The sequence below is a fragment of the Balaenoptera borealis genome (genome assembly GCF_965194805.1).
Source record: "Balaenoptera borealis genome assembly, chromosome: 9".
NCBI classification, from domain to species: domain Eukaryota; kingdom Metazoa; phylum Chordata; class Mammalia; order Artiodactyla; family Balaenopteridae; genus Balaenoptera; species Balaenoptera borealis.
In genome coordinates, this window is record NC_138873.1 from 46,537,463 (window position 1) to 46,553,810 (window position 16,348).

The window sequence follows — 16,348 nt, forward strand, 5'->3', positions numbered from 1 at the left end:
GAGAGGTATACAGGTGACCCTGAGGACTCACCACCTTAAGTCCACAAGGTTGCATATGGGATGAGGAAGGAAATTCAATGTAAATTTTGGAAAGAAGCATGTTTTCTAATCTTGTAATTGATGAACTGTACTTCTTTTTTTTTTTTTTTTAATTATTATTTATTTTATTTTATTTTGGCTGTGTTGGGTCTTCTTTTCTGTGCGAGGGCTTTCTCTAGTTGCGGCAAGCGGGGGCCACTCTTCATTGCGGTGCGTGGGCCTCTCACTATCGTGGCCTCTCTTGTTGCAGAGCACAGGCTCCAGACGCGCAGGCTCAGTAGTTGTGTCTCACGGGCCTAGTTGCTCCGCGACATGTGGGATCTTCCCAGACCAGGGCTCGAACCCGTGTCCCCTGCATTAGCAGGCAGATTCTCAACCACTGCACCACCAGGGAAGCCCAAACTGTACTTCTTAAGAGTACTGCTTTTCTTCTTGGTTGTTCTTTCCAACTAAGAGAAGAAAACAATTCTAATTTCCCTAACAAGAGGATACATTTAACAACCCTCAATATCTTTCTAAGGAAGAGCCTCCTAGGCAAATATTTTCTTCGAAGTCCCTGGAGCTTTGGCCAGCCATCTGTTATTTGTGGTTCTGGTTTCTCTCCTGCCTTCTACCACTCCATCCCAGCCAGCCTGGCCGCAACAGGGAGTCAACACCCATCACACAAGGACCCCTCTATCTTCTGACCCCACCAAGGCGGCTGGTGGTGCTAAACTGCTGGTGCCATTTGTTCCATGGCTTGGGGACCCCTCCTTGGCTGTGACTTGGTGCCAGAGAATCTTTACTTCTGGAGAATATGGTGGTGATGTGCTTGCATCATTTCTCCTCCAGAAAGCAAGGCATTCATTGTATAAGTAATGTACCACACAGAAGTGTTTTTCTCTGTAAAGTTGGGAACCTCTTTGGAGGGAACAATATTTTTATCTAAACACACTGTTTGAATTTAGGTTAGTGTGATACAGAAATTGTACAAAAGCCATGCCAGCCTACTTTCTGCACTTCTGTCAGTAAATTTAGAAAGCACAGATTAGTGCAGCTATATTGAGTTTTATTCCATTTAACGTTTTGAGCAATGCTATGTGTTTTCAGTATCAGGATTCTAGGAAACAAATACGCTGTCTGATAATGTAAATGACAGGTATATTTACCACACACTTACTTACCTTTGGATACACTTGGTCAAAGCTCTATTTATGCAAAATAATGAGGCTGGGGACCAACAGGTGTATATATTTTCAATCAAGATGATAAAGGTCTGGGCCAAGGAGGAGATTAGATTTTACACTGGAAGATTTGTTAACAGACTAAATATAGGAAGTGGAAGATAAGGCTAGAGTCATTATAACAACAACAGCAACAATAATAATAATAGAAACAACAACGATAATCACAACAACTATAGTTTATTGAAAGCTTCCTGTTGCTCAGCAACAGGCTAAGCATGGCATGTACTTACACTCTTTCTCCTCCACAACAACATTATAGAGGCAAATACTATTATTATCATTTCCATAGATTGAGGCACAAAGTGATTAAGTGACTTGCTTGTCATCTTAAAGGTAGAAAGTGACAGAGCTGGGATTTTTACCAGATCTTGGGCTCTTAATTACTGCACTGTACTGCGGATGGGCATTCATCTTTCACTGTTCTTTTCTGTACTGTGCAAGCTATTATTACTTTTATAATAAGATAATAATAAACACTTAAGGGGGGAGAAAATTGCTCAAGGCTTCTTCTCCCTCCACTAGTGCAGGGAGCTAAGACCCAGGCCTCCCGATGGGGTTCATTATACCCACTACAGTCACTGCCACATTTCCATGTCTGGATCTTTCTAAATGCAAGATGAGATAGCACTTCTAAGGAATTGCTTTGGGACCTTTGCACAAAGTTTCCTATTGACAAATGCACTGCACATGGGGAGGGCACCCTTCACAACATAGGTTCTGGGTTGTCCTGGGTGGTGTGCTTGCAGTAGTTTGTCTCTGGCTGTCTCTCTCTCAGAATCATTAATCATGACTTTACTATCCGTACCTTCTACATAAATAACCCCTACCCTTCCTCCTAGGCCCACTCGTCAAGCTCCCTTTCCTCCGTAGCTCGCCTCCACCTGCCTCATTCTAGGGGAGTCTCTACTGGCTTCGGCATTATCCACCTGTGCTCCAGCCCCCTGGAGAACAGTGTCACCTTCGGTCCACAGATGACCCAGGCAGTGATCCAGGCAGCCCGGGAGCTGGAAGCAGAAGAAAAGACGCACTGCCTCTCTCTTACCTGCTCTTTCAGGTCAGTAGAAACTGCCTTCTCGGGAGCACAGCAAGATACCCAACCAGTCATGAGGGAGTGTGCGCTTTCTTTACAGCTTTAATGAAACTTCAGAGTGATGAATAGCTTCGACATGTCTTATTGATGCCATGTCCACACTCATCTATATTCACATTGGCTCTTACAAGCTGTGAATCTCACAGAGCATTTGGGATAGGCATTGCATGGCACAGTAATTAAATTCATCTCAGGCCTCCTCATTAAGGCCAGTGAGGTCTGTGATACCTTGTGTTTTCACTGACTGCAGAGGAGTCTTTGAAAATTCATTGTAATTTGTCCTTCTGTGAAGCTGGGCAGTAATCAACACTACATACAAAAAAAGGAACAAACTGCTGATACACACAAACAGCATGGAGGAACCTCAAAAACTTTACCCTAATTGAAAGAAGCCATATAAAACGACTACATATTCTATGATTCCACTTATATGAAATGCTAGAAAGGGCAAAGCTATAGCAACAAAAGGACCAGAGGTTGCCTTTGGCCAGGGTTTGGAGGAGGGAGTTGACTTCAAAGGACACAAGGAAAGTTTCCGGGATGACAGAAATGTTTTACATCTGATTGTGGTGGTGATTATAAGACTGTGTACAATTTCAACATTCATCAACTATACACTTAAAATGGGTGAATTTTATTATGTGTAAATTATACCTCAATAAAACTGGAGGAAAACAAAGCAGCTTTAAAGACAGCATGAGAGGAATAAGCATCATGGAAATCAGGAGGAGAGGGTCGGGCTCAGATGACTTTAAAGGAGGAATGGGTTGAACACCCAGACCTCTGCTTATAGGCTCTAATTTTGTGCTTTTCCTAGTTTAGCTCAGTGGGTCTCACACTGCAGGGTTTATAAGATTCACTATACTGGGTTGTATATACAAAACCATGTTTATATGGATCATTTTACGGATAATTTAAGGTATTTTTCGAGAGTAATTTTGACTACACACAAGTTTTGTCTTTCCTGTTCACTTTAGGTCCTAGCTGGCTAGAAGATGCAATTCCACTGAGTGATGGTGCCAAGGTGGGGCAGCTGGGTTGGATCTTAAGGTCAGGAGGAAGGCTGGGCAGCCTTTGAGTGGGAAAGCTGCCCACTCTGCCCACTCCCAAGGCCAGCTGTGTTATGCTCATCATAACTGGCTACCAAACCACTTCTGGAGTTCACACTTTTTTTTTTTAAAATATGGAACGCTTCACGAATTTGCATGTCATCCTTGCGCAGGGGCCATGCTAATCTTCTCTGTATCGTTCCAATTTTAGTATATGTGCTGCCGAAGCGAGCACTGGTGTTCACACTTTTGCTTCAAACACACAAGTCCAGCCATCGTTAGCTTCAAAGAGGGAGGCATTTGCAGAGCTGGCCTCATAATTACTTTTGTTGGTGTTAACTTCTCCTGGCATCACCCTGATCAGGACGGTCACATTCCCCCAATACATAAGGCAGAGGTGAAAGCAGACAGCAATGCCATCACTGAGCCCTCACTTTTATCTCGGCAGGATTCTTAGTAAACCTCTCTGAGTGTCAACTAGGTCATTTGAAAATGGGGTGTTAACCCTTCATCCCCTCCCTAATTTCCAGCCAACTTGCACTAACACTCTCTTCAGACTCCAGGCCTTTGTACCTACTGTCCCTCTGCCTGGCTAACTCCTCAGCGTCCTTCAAGATTCAACTTAGTATCCCCTCCTCAAGAAGGCAATTCTCCCTGATGCTTGCCACCCTCCTCAGCAGCTGGAGGGAAGAGCCACTCCTCGGGCTCCTCCCACTTCTTGGGTTTCTACCTGCCCAGTAAGTACACTCATCTGCTTCCTTCTTGGCCCTCCCACTTGGCTCTGCATACCATAAAGGCACAGATGATGTCTACTTTTCTTCTATGCCTTATTCTGACGTAAGAATTTGGAAAATTTGTGTTAAATAGGAGAGGAATGGGATGACATCCCTCTAGGGCTTCAAATGAGACAGCAGATGTAAAGCATATAACCTAACACCTGACACACAGTAGACACTCAGTATTAGTCTTTCTTTTCACTCCCCCAACACCTCCGAATCCCTCTTCTTGGAGGCTTTTGTCTAACTCTGACCCCTAGTGGGAGATGTGATTCAGTGGAATCCACTGAGGGTGATCCTTCCCTGTAAGGATTGATGGGATTTGGTTGGGAAATGTATATTTCTGGAATAGTTTCAACTTAGACTAGTTTTAAGAGGATATAGGTTCATCTATGAGGATATTATATAGAGTGATAAATGATGACCTCACTTCTTGGGAACATGTATAGTAAATTAGCTTGTACATTAATTAGGTGATAATTGCATTTTGGTGTGGTCTGAAACTCAATAAACACATTATTGAAAACTGATAATTATAAATTGTAACAATAATAGTAGATGCTGAGATTCACTGCTAATATTATGGAGCCTACTCAGCGCAAAGCAAAGAAAAATTTTAAAGTGCAAATTCAGTTCTAGAAGTTAAACTTTACCATTAAAATTATTTAAATATAAATGCCTGGTGCAGATTTGATCAGGCAGTAAAGACTATTTTGGCCACTAGAGGGAGCTCATACTTTAAAAAAAATGGAGCAACCACACTGTGCCACCAACAGCCAATGTGGGTTTTTTTGTTTTTTTTAAAAATAAACTTCTTTATTTCTTTATTTATTTTTGGCTGTGTTGGGTCTTCGTTGTTGCGCGCGGGTTTTCTCTAGTTGTGGCGAGCGGGGGCTAATCTTTGTTGCGGTGCGCAGGCTTCTCATTGCCGTGGCTTCTCCTGTTACGGAGCACAGGCTCTAGAGCCCAGGCTCAGTAGTTGCAGCACGTGGGCTTAGTTGCTCCGCAGCATGTGGGATCTTCCCGGACCGGGGCTGGAACTCGTGTTTCCTGCATTGTTAGGTGGATTCTTAACCACTGCGCCACCAGGGAGGCCTCCAATGTGGGTTTTAAAAACTCGTAATGATGCTGCACTGATTTTTTGTTTCTTTGTTCTTTGAGGCTTCTTTCGTTGCTAACGTTCCAAAAGGATGGATAAGTGACAAGAATTGTAAATCCATGTGAATATATTAGAAATATTGTCCAGAAATGTCCAAAAGTGTAATCTCTGATGACACATAAAGTTATGGATCTAATTTACTTTTTCTTTTTTTTCCAGAACATAAACTATTTTTTAAAGGTACTTTCTTTTAAATACCACATTTATTCAAAAGGAAAGTTTTAGAATTATTTATTTTGTTTTCATTTTTTCACGGATGGGAGAATTGGTGTCATAATTTTACCATTTCACATATGATACATGTATGAAATATGTAGTGTTTCAGGGTCATATTAACCTCTGGAATGTCCCCTAAAACTACTCCTTTTACCCGTGCTCAGTGCCATAGGCAAGTGCAAGAGCTCGTTGTTCTCCCCTGGATGGTCATGATAGTTTTTTCTTGGCCTCCCCGTCACAGGCCACTCCTGTCTAGTGTCTCCCAAATGCAATTTACTTTATACATGGCTCTCAGACTAATTTTCATGAAACAAATTTTTTTATTACATCACCTTTCTGCTCAGAAACCTTTAGTAGCTCCCTATTTCTACAAAACAAAGCCACAAATTCCCGCTCGGCATTCAAGATCCAATTCAATGCCACCTCCTCTTCAGACGCATCAGTCCCAGTCTGGAATAATTCTCTCTCTCTCTTTCCTAAGTTCTCATGGCACTTTTTCTCTGTACTGACCTTTATTTTATGGTTCCTTGAGACCATGTTTGGTATCACATCCAAGAGCAACTTCTTTAAAGGCATGAGTCCTTGTTCTGACCAGACAGCAGGCTTTGCCTTAGCAAATATATGAAGCTGAAGGTCTGCCTAAGAGAACCAGATTGGGGAGACATTCTGAGGCAGCATGAATAGAACCTGGTGTTCTATTGCTATGTAAAAAGCCATCTCAAACTTAGTGGCTTAAAGTGACAATTTATTATTATCTCTTAAGCTTCTGGGGGTTGACTAGACCTAGCTGGATGGTTCTTGCTTGGAGTCTCAAGTGCGTTTGCAGTCAGATGGTGGCTCAGCTGGAGTCATCTGAATGCTCAACCAGCCTGGACATCCAAGATGGCGTCCTCACGTGTCTGGCCATCCAGGCTGGGACAGCTGAAATCTCTAGGGGCTCGCCAAGCATTTTGTTCTCTTCCTGCGGTTCCTCCATGTGACTACATGGGACTTCCACAAAGCATGGTGGTCTCAGGTTAGACTTCCTACATGGTGGCTGACTTTCCCCAGGATGGGCATTTCAAAAGACCCTGGTAGAAGCAGCAAGGCTTCTTGGGAAGTCACACCCAGAGCCGCAGCCCAGATTCAGTGTGGGAGGGGGCTGCACAAGAGCACAATACTGGGAGGAGTGGTTCAGGGGCCCTCTCTGGAGACCAGCTACCTCACCTGCTAACATTTTCAATGTGGAAAACGCCTGAAGCTAGACCAATCGGAAGAACTGGAAAAGATCAGGGTAACAAAAACTTAATTGCAAGACAAAAGGGATGGTCAGTCAATATTGTTTAGTACATCCACAAATCCTTTTACCCTCTTCTCATCAAGAGGTGGGAGCTATGCTCCCTCCCCCTAAAACTGGGCAGGCTTTTCTGACTGTGATGCTATGTAACTTCCAAGGCAAGTTCAAAAAAGGCAGTGACGATATTTCCAACCTGCTTGCTGGAATACTCGCTCTTGTAACCTTCAGCTTCTATATAAGCAGCCTGCCTTCCTGAGGCTGCCGTGTTGTGAGGAAGTCCAAACTAGTCCATGTGGGGTATGGAACATACTGTCATTCATTTACTGTCATCATTTAGACGTCATATAAAGTGGGGGCTGGGAATTCCTGATGTACTTGCTCTGGAGAGATGTTTAAATTCTCAGATGCTTAACAGAGAGCCATAGGAATTGGATGGGGGCACTGGAGGACATGGTTTTGTAACCCTGATGACCCTTTTAAAACGAGATTGGGGGGCTTCCCTGGCGGCACAGTGGTTGAGAGTCTGCCTGCTAATGCAGGGGACACGGGTTCGAGCCCTGGTCTGGGAAGATCCCACATGCCGCGGAGCAACTAGGCCCGTGAGCCACGACTACTGAGCCTGCGCGTCTGGAGCCTGTGCTCCGCAACAAGAGAGGTCGCGATAGTGAGAGGCCCGCCACCGCGATGAAGAGTGGCCCCCGCTCACCGCAACTGGAGAAAGCCCTCGCAGAGAAACGGAGACCCAACACAGCCAAAAATAAATAAATAAATTTATTAAAAAAAAAAAAAAAAAGAGCCAAAAAGAAGGCTTACTCATTTAAAAAAACAAACAAACAAAAAACAACAAACAAAAAAACGAGATTGGAGGCTGATTTAAGACGGGGTGGGCAAGTATAAAGTAAGCAGGTAGGACACAGACTACCCATCGAATAACTTTGGACCTTCTGCTTTTTCACTCCTATTTTAGGCTAAGTGTTCAGTGTGCTGTTCTTTCCTTTAGTTCAGCTTTTGAAACTCTTTTCTTTTTTTTTTTCAAACCACTAGCACATCCCAGTGTAGCTCTACCACTTTCCTATCACATTATGTACATCACAGTGCTACATGGTTTTTTTTGTTGTTGTTGTTGTTTTTAATTTTTATTTATTTATTTATTTTTGGCTGTGTTGGGTCTTCGTTGCTGCACGTGGGCTTTCTCCAGTTGTGGCTCGCGGGCTCTCGGCAGGCGGGCTTCAGAAGTTGTGGCTCTCGGGCTTAGTTGCTCTGCAGCCTGTGGGATCTTCCCGGACCAGGGATCGAACCCGTGTCCCCTGCATTGGCAGGCGGATTCTTAACCGCTGCACCACCAGGGAAGCCCTCTTTTATTTCTTTAAAGGTCATTTCACCTAAAAGTTAAAGACTTACCATGGGTCCTGTAAGTGTGAAAAGCCTGGAAGGAAATGGTTTTGGCATGTTTGGGTGAAGCTAAGTTTGGAGGGACACCAGTGCCAGGGATCCCGAACTGATTCCTTTCATCCTTCTGCCCTGCTACCTGTGTTTCTGTAGCACAGTCAAACATTCTTGGGGAGAATAAAGCCCACTGACCTCATCCCAAGAAAATCAGTAACAAACAAACATCCAGTTATCTTTGAGAAGGAAAGAAGACGACATTGAGAGATAGTTAGAGAAAAAGAGCTAGAACCACTGGTCACTCTTTCAGGCTTCCCAGTGGGAACTTGATGCCTCCGATAAACAAAGGCGCTGGCAGGAAGGAAGCTAAAGGTAGAGGAGGGGGCTGGCAGGCCCCACCGAAGCCGGGACAGCTGGAAGAGAAGCCTGGGCTGGGGATCTCCGGGTCTCTTCTTCAACAACCTTTGAGTCCCTCCTTCTGCAACAAGGCTCCTGGTGACGCCCTCTGGTCTGGGGGTCGTAGGTGAATCTGAAGCTCCCCAGAGGGCAATAAATGCAGGTTTTGTGCTTGTAACTGGGAAGAAGTGGGCAGCACTGGAAGCAGTCAAGGTTGAGGGTACAAGGAACCTTCTTGCCAAACCCATTCCCAGGCTTTCTAACTCTCTAGGAACAGCAGGGAGAGAATGCCTTGGCCAGTTTCCTGTAATTCAGGCAGTGGAGCCGGGGCCTCAGTGAGCGCTCACTCTGAGAAAACAAATGCACAAGAGAAAAGGACAAGAAGGAGGAAAAGCCAGCTAGGCAGCTCCAAAGGGATCAGCGGGTAAGCTCGGGGGCAAACTGCTTTGGTGCAGGAAGGAAGTAAAGCACAAACAGGATCCGAGCGAGGTCACTTGTTTTGCAGGAGAGGGTGGGGGAGGGGGAGGGGCCGGGGCGTGAATGTGCAGAATTCGGTCAGAGCTTCCAGATCCTGGGCCGCCCCGCCTACAGCACATTGCAGAGCAGCCAACCCTGCTCGCTGAGCACTCAGCTGTACAGCCCTCGCCAAATCTGTCAAGGTCATCAAAAACTTAATATCCCTCTAATCGCAAGATCGACACCAAGGGTTATTTTCCTGGGGAGCTGCCGGGGTGAAGGGGAGGTAGTGAGAGTTCCTAGGAGAACTTTTGTGATCCGCTCAGAATTTTTTTTTTTTTTTTTTATGACACGACTGCAGGTTAATTTTATTGCCAGAGTCTAATTATCAACTCAAATTTCAAAGGTAACAGCTAATATCTTATCTTTAAAAAGTATAAACAAGGTTAATACATGATTAATATAATAATCTGCAATAAAAACAAAAAATAATACCTCAATGACAATTCATATTGAAGCTGATATTTATGCAGATATTTGAGTTAGAATATGATTGAAATCCATATAAAACCATTTATCTAGGGAAATATTACTGCACACACTCAGAATATTTTTACAAATTCTTAGATGTATTCAGTGAGTTTCCTTTTTATGAAAATGCCATTCCCTGAACAGATTGTACTGATTTTCTGGAGTCATTTCTTCAGTGCACTTTTACTTTATGACCTTTCATGGTCAACTTTATGCATGGTGTTACTTTGGCTGAACAGTAGATAATAAGAACTTTCTCATGGACCGTTTTGCTCAACATTTGTTTCTAGAGACAACTTTAGGACCTTTAGGGTGTGAAAGAATATCAGCCTGGCCTTATCACATGGTCTTCCATACCAAAAGATAAATAAGTTTAGGTATTAGAGAGAAAGAAGAAAAGATAGCATAGATCAAGAATCCAAAAAGGTCAGTAGCTCACAGTCTTTCAAGAAGTAAAGATTCCTTCACTCTTGGGTGGTATTTCCCACTGTTTTACAAAAGGTGGTAACTTTCTTTTGACTTAACTCATTTTGTTCATGTTTTCCAGAACTTCAAATAAGCAGAATTCAGTAACAAGTGGGAGTGGGGAGATCAAATGCTCAGATTAAAAAAAAAACAAACCCTCTCCTAAGGACTTTTTAAGTGGATTCAGCTGCTCTCACCTGATAACTACTATCTTCTCTGGCACTTTCTACTCTGGGCTATGACAAGTCACACCAGCCATGTGAGCTCACATGTCACCTACGTGACCCTAGAAGGGAAGGTGGGGACACCTTTATAAAACAATGGGCCCAGGATGGGAGAGCAAAGGGAATGGGCAGCTGGCCAAGCTAAACAGGTAATTTTATATCCCAGGGAATTTACAGGCTGCTTCTGGGTCTAAATAAGATGCAATGAGGTGATTTCTCTGCAGGCTCCTTGCACGTGCCGCAGAGAGGGCCCAGGCTTGGGCCCACCTGTCTTAACATTTTCCTTTACATTGTTTCTTCCACCTGGTACTCTAACTTGAATTTTTTTCTGGAAACAATCACCTGGCAAGGATTAGTCCTAGATATCACTCAGGGATCACTAGGCACAACTGGATTCTTACACTGGTAGAAAGGTGTCTTCTATTTATTTATTATTATTTTTATTTTATTTTATCGTCTTTTTTGACCTCACCATGCGGCATGCAGGACCTTAGTTCCCTGACCAGGGATCGAACCCGTGCCCCCTGCAGTGGAAACGAGGAGCCCTAACCACTGGACCGCCAGGGAAGCCCCAGAAATGGGTCTTTTAAATGGAGTGTCCTGAAATGATTCTTGGGGAATCCAGTGAACTATTTGTGGTAGAAGCCTTTGTTGCAAAGACGATGGTCAAGGCAGTGCTTTTTCAAAGTGGTAGAAGTTACAACTGAAATTTAAGACAATTTAAGATCTATCTAGTTATAAAATGGAAATACGTATCTACCTCTCTCTACATATGATATATTCATATGTTTAAGACAGCTGCATAAGAGAGATGCGGTTTTAATGTGACAAATGTGACTGCATTTCCCTCTCCAATGTAATAATAAAATATTCCTCTTTCTCCCCTGCAGCTCTTCTATTTTTGACTGTGTGCTTGCAGCAGAAAGTAGTCTAAAGAAGTTGTAACTATTGCCCAGTGATTGGCTTACAAGAAGGTGAGAAGTGGAGTTCACTGTTGTGATTATTTAAGTATAACAGCTGCAACAACAAAAATGCCTATATTTGACTTCATTGGAATCTCATAAAACGTGCATTTCAGTTACCCAAATTCAACCATTAGTGATAAGAGCTGGTAATTGTACCTTCTAGTTCTCTCAATGGCAGGTTACTTAGACTGAGCTTCCAACAGGAGACTGACTGTCCACCTGGTGCTCAGCCAACAGTGATATGTCCTAATGTTGGAGGAAAAGGTCACTTCATGCGACATACTTAGAACTTGTATGGTGGAAAGAAATTTTGAGATCTATTTTGACTCTTCATGATTTCTTTTATACATGTATAAGATGTGTTTCCACCTGGGTATATGATGATGTTCCAGGCCTGTTCTGAGTACTAGTAATAGGAATTTAGTTCCAGCAGGGCATGTTTGGATGTACTTCCAGAAATTCTACTGGTTTGAAGACTTAATGAGTCTCCTGGGAGAGGCAACTGTTGACTTATATCAGAAGCCAAAGGCTCATCTCTCCGTTCCCTGAGCTTGGGGAATAGGTGGCATCATTCTATCCTTAAAGCATAGGAGTACTGCTGTGATTATTCAGGTCAAAAGATGTTCTACTGACCATATTTTGACTTAGTATTCCAGTTTCTAATCTACCCCAAAGATGCACTGGCAAGTATGGGAAGATGTATGCACAAGATTATTCACTGGATCACTATTTGTTTTTTGGAAACAACTCAAATGTTGATCAAAAGGGGACAATCAGCTATGGTTACATCCATACGATGGAATATTATACAGCTATAAAAAGTAATGAAGAATATTATCTCTATATAACCCTATGAGAAGATCTCCAGGATATATTGTCAATGAATTAAATGTTAAGACATGATCACTAAAACAAAACAATATGAAAATTTGAACTTATGTATTGGGGGTTGATGGCACATCCCCTCAGGGAGGAAATATTTCAAGTGACTTTAACACATGGGAATTAACTCTAGATCCCAAGTGGGATATATATATCCTTAGATCAGAAGGAACTGCGGAAAAAACAAAAACAAAAAAACTTCAAAATTTTCAATAATTATATTGTTGCTATTGTTATTCTGAGACTGTTGGATACGTTTTGTGGGGTAAAACAAATGAGTAATTATGTAGGTGTTGCTGGGAACCAGGATTTTGGGTATGAAAGGAGATACAGATGTAAGATAGACAAGACCAGATCAAAGCCCTATGGTCCTGAACTAGAATTGGCATTGGAAACATTAGTATCAACTTGTAATATTTTGTCTATACCTATCTGTTTATCTACCTATCATCTATCATCTGTCCATCTCCAATCTCCTAGCTTTGTTCCCTGAAGAGGCCTAGAAACAATGAACAACCCATTAGGAACATGCATCCCTAACACGGAGATTAGGAACCCTGAAGGAGGAGGGCTCCTTAGAGAAATACCTGGCTCCAGGTCTGCTCAAGATGAATCTTTAACATCTGGTCATATGTGAAAAGAAGGACACTATTGACAACCTCTATGACTGTGTCAAAAGGAGTCAGGAACTAACTTGCAGGGGCTCTCGTTTGAATATCAATAAAAATAGTAACTGGAATAAATGGAAGCACATTAACTCTGTTTACATCTATGAGTTTATCAAAAAAAGGAGTCCCCTAGGAATGGCCGTCAGGGTGGCAGTAACAAATCCCAAGGACAGGTAAAGGGTTGCGTAACTGGTTAGGGGCAGCAGGGTGACCACGTCAGTGACAGCCACAAAGCAGCAGAGCGGGGATGGGGATGGGCACGGGCACAGCGGCAGCAGCATTCGGGATGCGTCCGGAGGGTGCGCGCCACGCTGGAGCCAGGTGAGCGCACAGGAGGCGCAGCAGGGCGCTGCAGAGTTGGGGTCCAGCGGGGACTGATGGAGACTGGCAACCACAGGACGTTCTTCTCCATGTGGTCTTGCTTCTGATGCTGTGACCCGGGAAATCAGAGTTAGGAGCATTAACATCAAGGAAATTGAAGTCAGTTACCCTGAGAATCTCATATTATTGTAGAAAAATCTAAGCATAGAGATTTATTATTAAAATCAATCAATTTTGGGACTTCCCTGGCGGTCCAGTGGTTAGGACTCCGCACTCCCACTGCAGGGGGCGCGGGTTCATCCCTGGTGGGGGAACTAAGATCCCGCGCGTGGCCTGGGGCGGCCAAAACAAAACAATCAATTTTAGAAGCCAAAATATTTTCCCGCTTTTTTAGTTCAAGTAGAACGTTTGTCTGAAAACTAAGATCTGCAGCCATCTTGCTGGCATTCATATGTGAGAAAGGGTTTTTGCTCTCAGCTGATACCCTCCGCAGCCCACCCACCACTAATTCTTCTTCACTCCGGCGCGCAGAGCTGAGTGACTCAGCTCGGTTTGGCTTTAAATCATAGATACTATGGGGTGTTCGGTGAGAGTGGCCGAGCAGGGACTGGGGCTAAGCTTGCTTGGCTCACGAGACTGATGTTTTGCCTGACTGAGGTGTTATGATTGAATTTATATGTTTTTATGACTGCAGGCTTATTTCCCGGTTTTTCAGATTTAAAGAAACTATTTGAAATAATAAACTTCCTTTTTCTCTTGTGATTGGATCTATGGTGGTAATAAAAAAAATAAAGAACAGCTGTGCAGAGGGGTAACCATGACTCCAAAACTTCTAGCCAACTTTGGGTAACAACAAAGGCCTGAAATGCAAAAAATGGAAATCTCCTTTGGAGCAAACATTCCCAACCCTTCATCATCTTCATCCCAACCCTTGCGGTATCCGCAATATTGCGGTTTGGGAGAGAGCAGTGATTCACAGGGCTTTAAGCCTGGAGACCTGGGAGCCGGGAAGAGCAATTTGGTAGAATTTCCTCTTGCTACCTGGTCTCATTAATTGGTAAATCTGAACCCCACCATCAATGCGTCTTTCCCTCTGTCCAGGTATATATGCCTTCCTGACTTCCTAATGAAAGTAAACTCTTCAACAGCAGGCCTCACCTTAGACAAAAGCAGAAGAGTTGAACACTGACTTAAGGAAAATGTGTAGATTCCTTATCTTCCACATGGAGAGAGAAAGTGCAGAAAAACAAACACTTTTATTATTTAATATAAATACTCAGTTTGACCCATGTTTAGTGCTGTGCCTCATTATTATGCTGGTACCTGAGTCTCAAAAACAAGGTTCTGGAATGCCATTCTGGCCTGCATGTTTGATTCTGTGAAAGGTGTTTGGTGCTTTTTCAAGCCAGGGGGTGACATGGTCAAGTGCACATGTTAGAAAAACCCAACCGGCAGCATTAAGGACTGCAGATTAAAGAGGAGGAGACCCTACAAGTGAGACCACTGCCTGCAAGGGAGTTATTTAAAGAATGACCAGAAATCTCATTTGCTAGAAAATATTAGTTATGAAGATGCCAATATTGGGATAACTAAAAGACATGGGCTAAATTCCCATGATTTTCAGACTTAACAGGACTATGGTATCTAATGTACAGCTAGAATATGAAGGGTCATCAGACAGCTATGCATTGATTTGCTCCAGACATTGCAAAGAAGAAAGCAAGAAAGCACTGAGTGAACAGAACTTTAAAAGGAGAAGGGATACAGAATATTCCAGTTAAGACCTATGTTGTGGAAACTGCCTGTATCAGTCAGGGTTCAGCCAGAGAAGCAGAACCAGGAGGATATGTACGTCTACAGGAAGAGAATTGCCTTACACAATTGCGGGAGCTGTCTAAGCAAGCCCCAAGTCCACAGGATAAGCAGTTAGGAAGGGAAGGTAACTAGCCAGCTCAAGCTCAAGTTCGTGGATTTCCAGCTGGCTATTCTGAGAGAAAATTATATCAAACTGTTGCCTCCACTTTTGATGGGAAGAAACATGAATGAGAGCAAACTAGTGGCAATTTCTTATTATTTTCAACTGTTTTTTTAAATAAGAAAATGAATGCAAAATACCAAGTCAGGCAACATATTAAAGATTTCAAAAGACTAAGACAATGTAAATGAGGAGATAGAAGGTATGAAATTGCTGAAAGAAAAGAGGAGAGAACAAAGAGAAAGGAGGAAAGAGGAGACGAAGCTGGGGCTGGCGTCTGCTGGAGTAGACACCCAGTTAGACCTAGAGATACTGCCACCCTCAAGTGGTTTGGACCTTTTATTAAAGAGTTGCAACTATGATAAGCAGTCCTTAACTTACACTGTTAAAGTAATTTATTCATTCAACAAATATTTATTAAGCCTCTGCTATCTGCCAGGCACATGGCATATATAACAGCTAGGGAAACACAAGTGAGCCAAGGAAGACCTGTTGTGGTTGATTCTCTTACCGTGTCTTTTCTCAGGCCTGTGCATAACTGAAGTAGGAATAGGTACTTGAAATGTAAGACATTTTTCGTCCTAGGATAAAATCAGAAGATTAACTAAAGAAAGAACAAAACTCCTATTTCTCTGATGCTTCTATGTTTTTATTTTCATAGAAGGAAGTTATGATTATTACCCCTGTCTAGACATTTCCAGTCAGACATTACATGGTTTGTCCAAAATTTAAAAAAAATTTTTTAATATGGATAGCAAACAAAAAGAAATCCAGTAAAGCTGTGATTTTCCCAATGTTAAAATCTGACCATCAATAATTTCCCTTTGGCCTTCAGGAATTGAATTTGTTTAAAGGTTTCTAATTACCTTATAAGAGGCCTTGTCTTTTAAATATGTAGACTTAAGTATTTACAGATGAAATAATGTGATGTCTGGCATTTTCTTCAAAATAATCTGGAGGAGAGAAAGTATGTGAGGGTATAGATGAAATAGGATTAGCCAGGAGTTGATAATTATGAAAGTTAGGTGATGCATACATGGCATTACTTATTATTTTTTAATATATAAATTTATTTATTTATTTATTTTTGGCTGCTTTTTTTGGCTCTTTGCTGCTGTGCGCGGCTTTCTCTAGTTGCGTCGAGCAGGAGCTACTCTTCATTGCGGTGCGCGGGCTTCTCATTGCTGTGGTTTCTCTTGTTGTGGAGCACGGGCTCTAGGCGCACAGGCTTCAGTAGTTGTGGCACGT

General features: G+C 42.7%; 1 protein-coding gene and 1 long non-coding RNA gene across 2 annotated transcripts in view; one reads left to right on the forward strand and one right to left on the reverse strand.

Annotated features, from left to right (window-relative positions):
• The window catches only part of LOC309634623, a 360,017-nt gene that overhangs the window by 77,868 nt on the left and 265,801 nt on the right, over window positions 1-16,348 (reverse strand). The window lies entirely within an intron of this gene.
• LOC309635173 (uncharacterized protein) overlaps window positions 1-16,348 on the forward strand; it is a gene marked incomplete at its 5' end in the record, with an annotated part of 42,129 nt that overhangs the window by 6,230 nt on the left and 19,551 nt on the right. Inside the window, 3 exons of the mRNA XM_082406056.1 lie at window positions 2,105-2,319; window positions 8,885-9,037; window positions 11,180-11,263. Of these exons, the coding sequence (XP_082262182.1) occupies window positions 2,105-2,319; window positions 8,885-9,037; window positions 11,180-11,234 (423 nt within the window). The 3' untranslated portion in view covers window positions 11,235-11,263. The remainder of the gene's footprint in view (window positions 1-2,104; window positions 2,320-8,884; window positions 9,038-11,179; window positions 11,264-16,348) is intronic.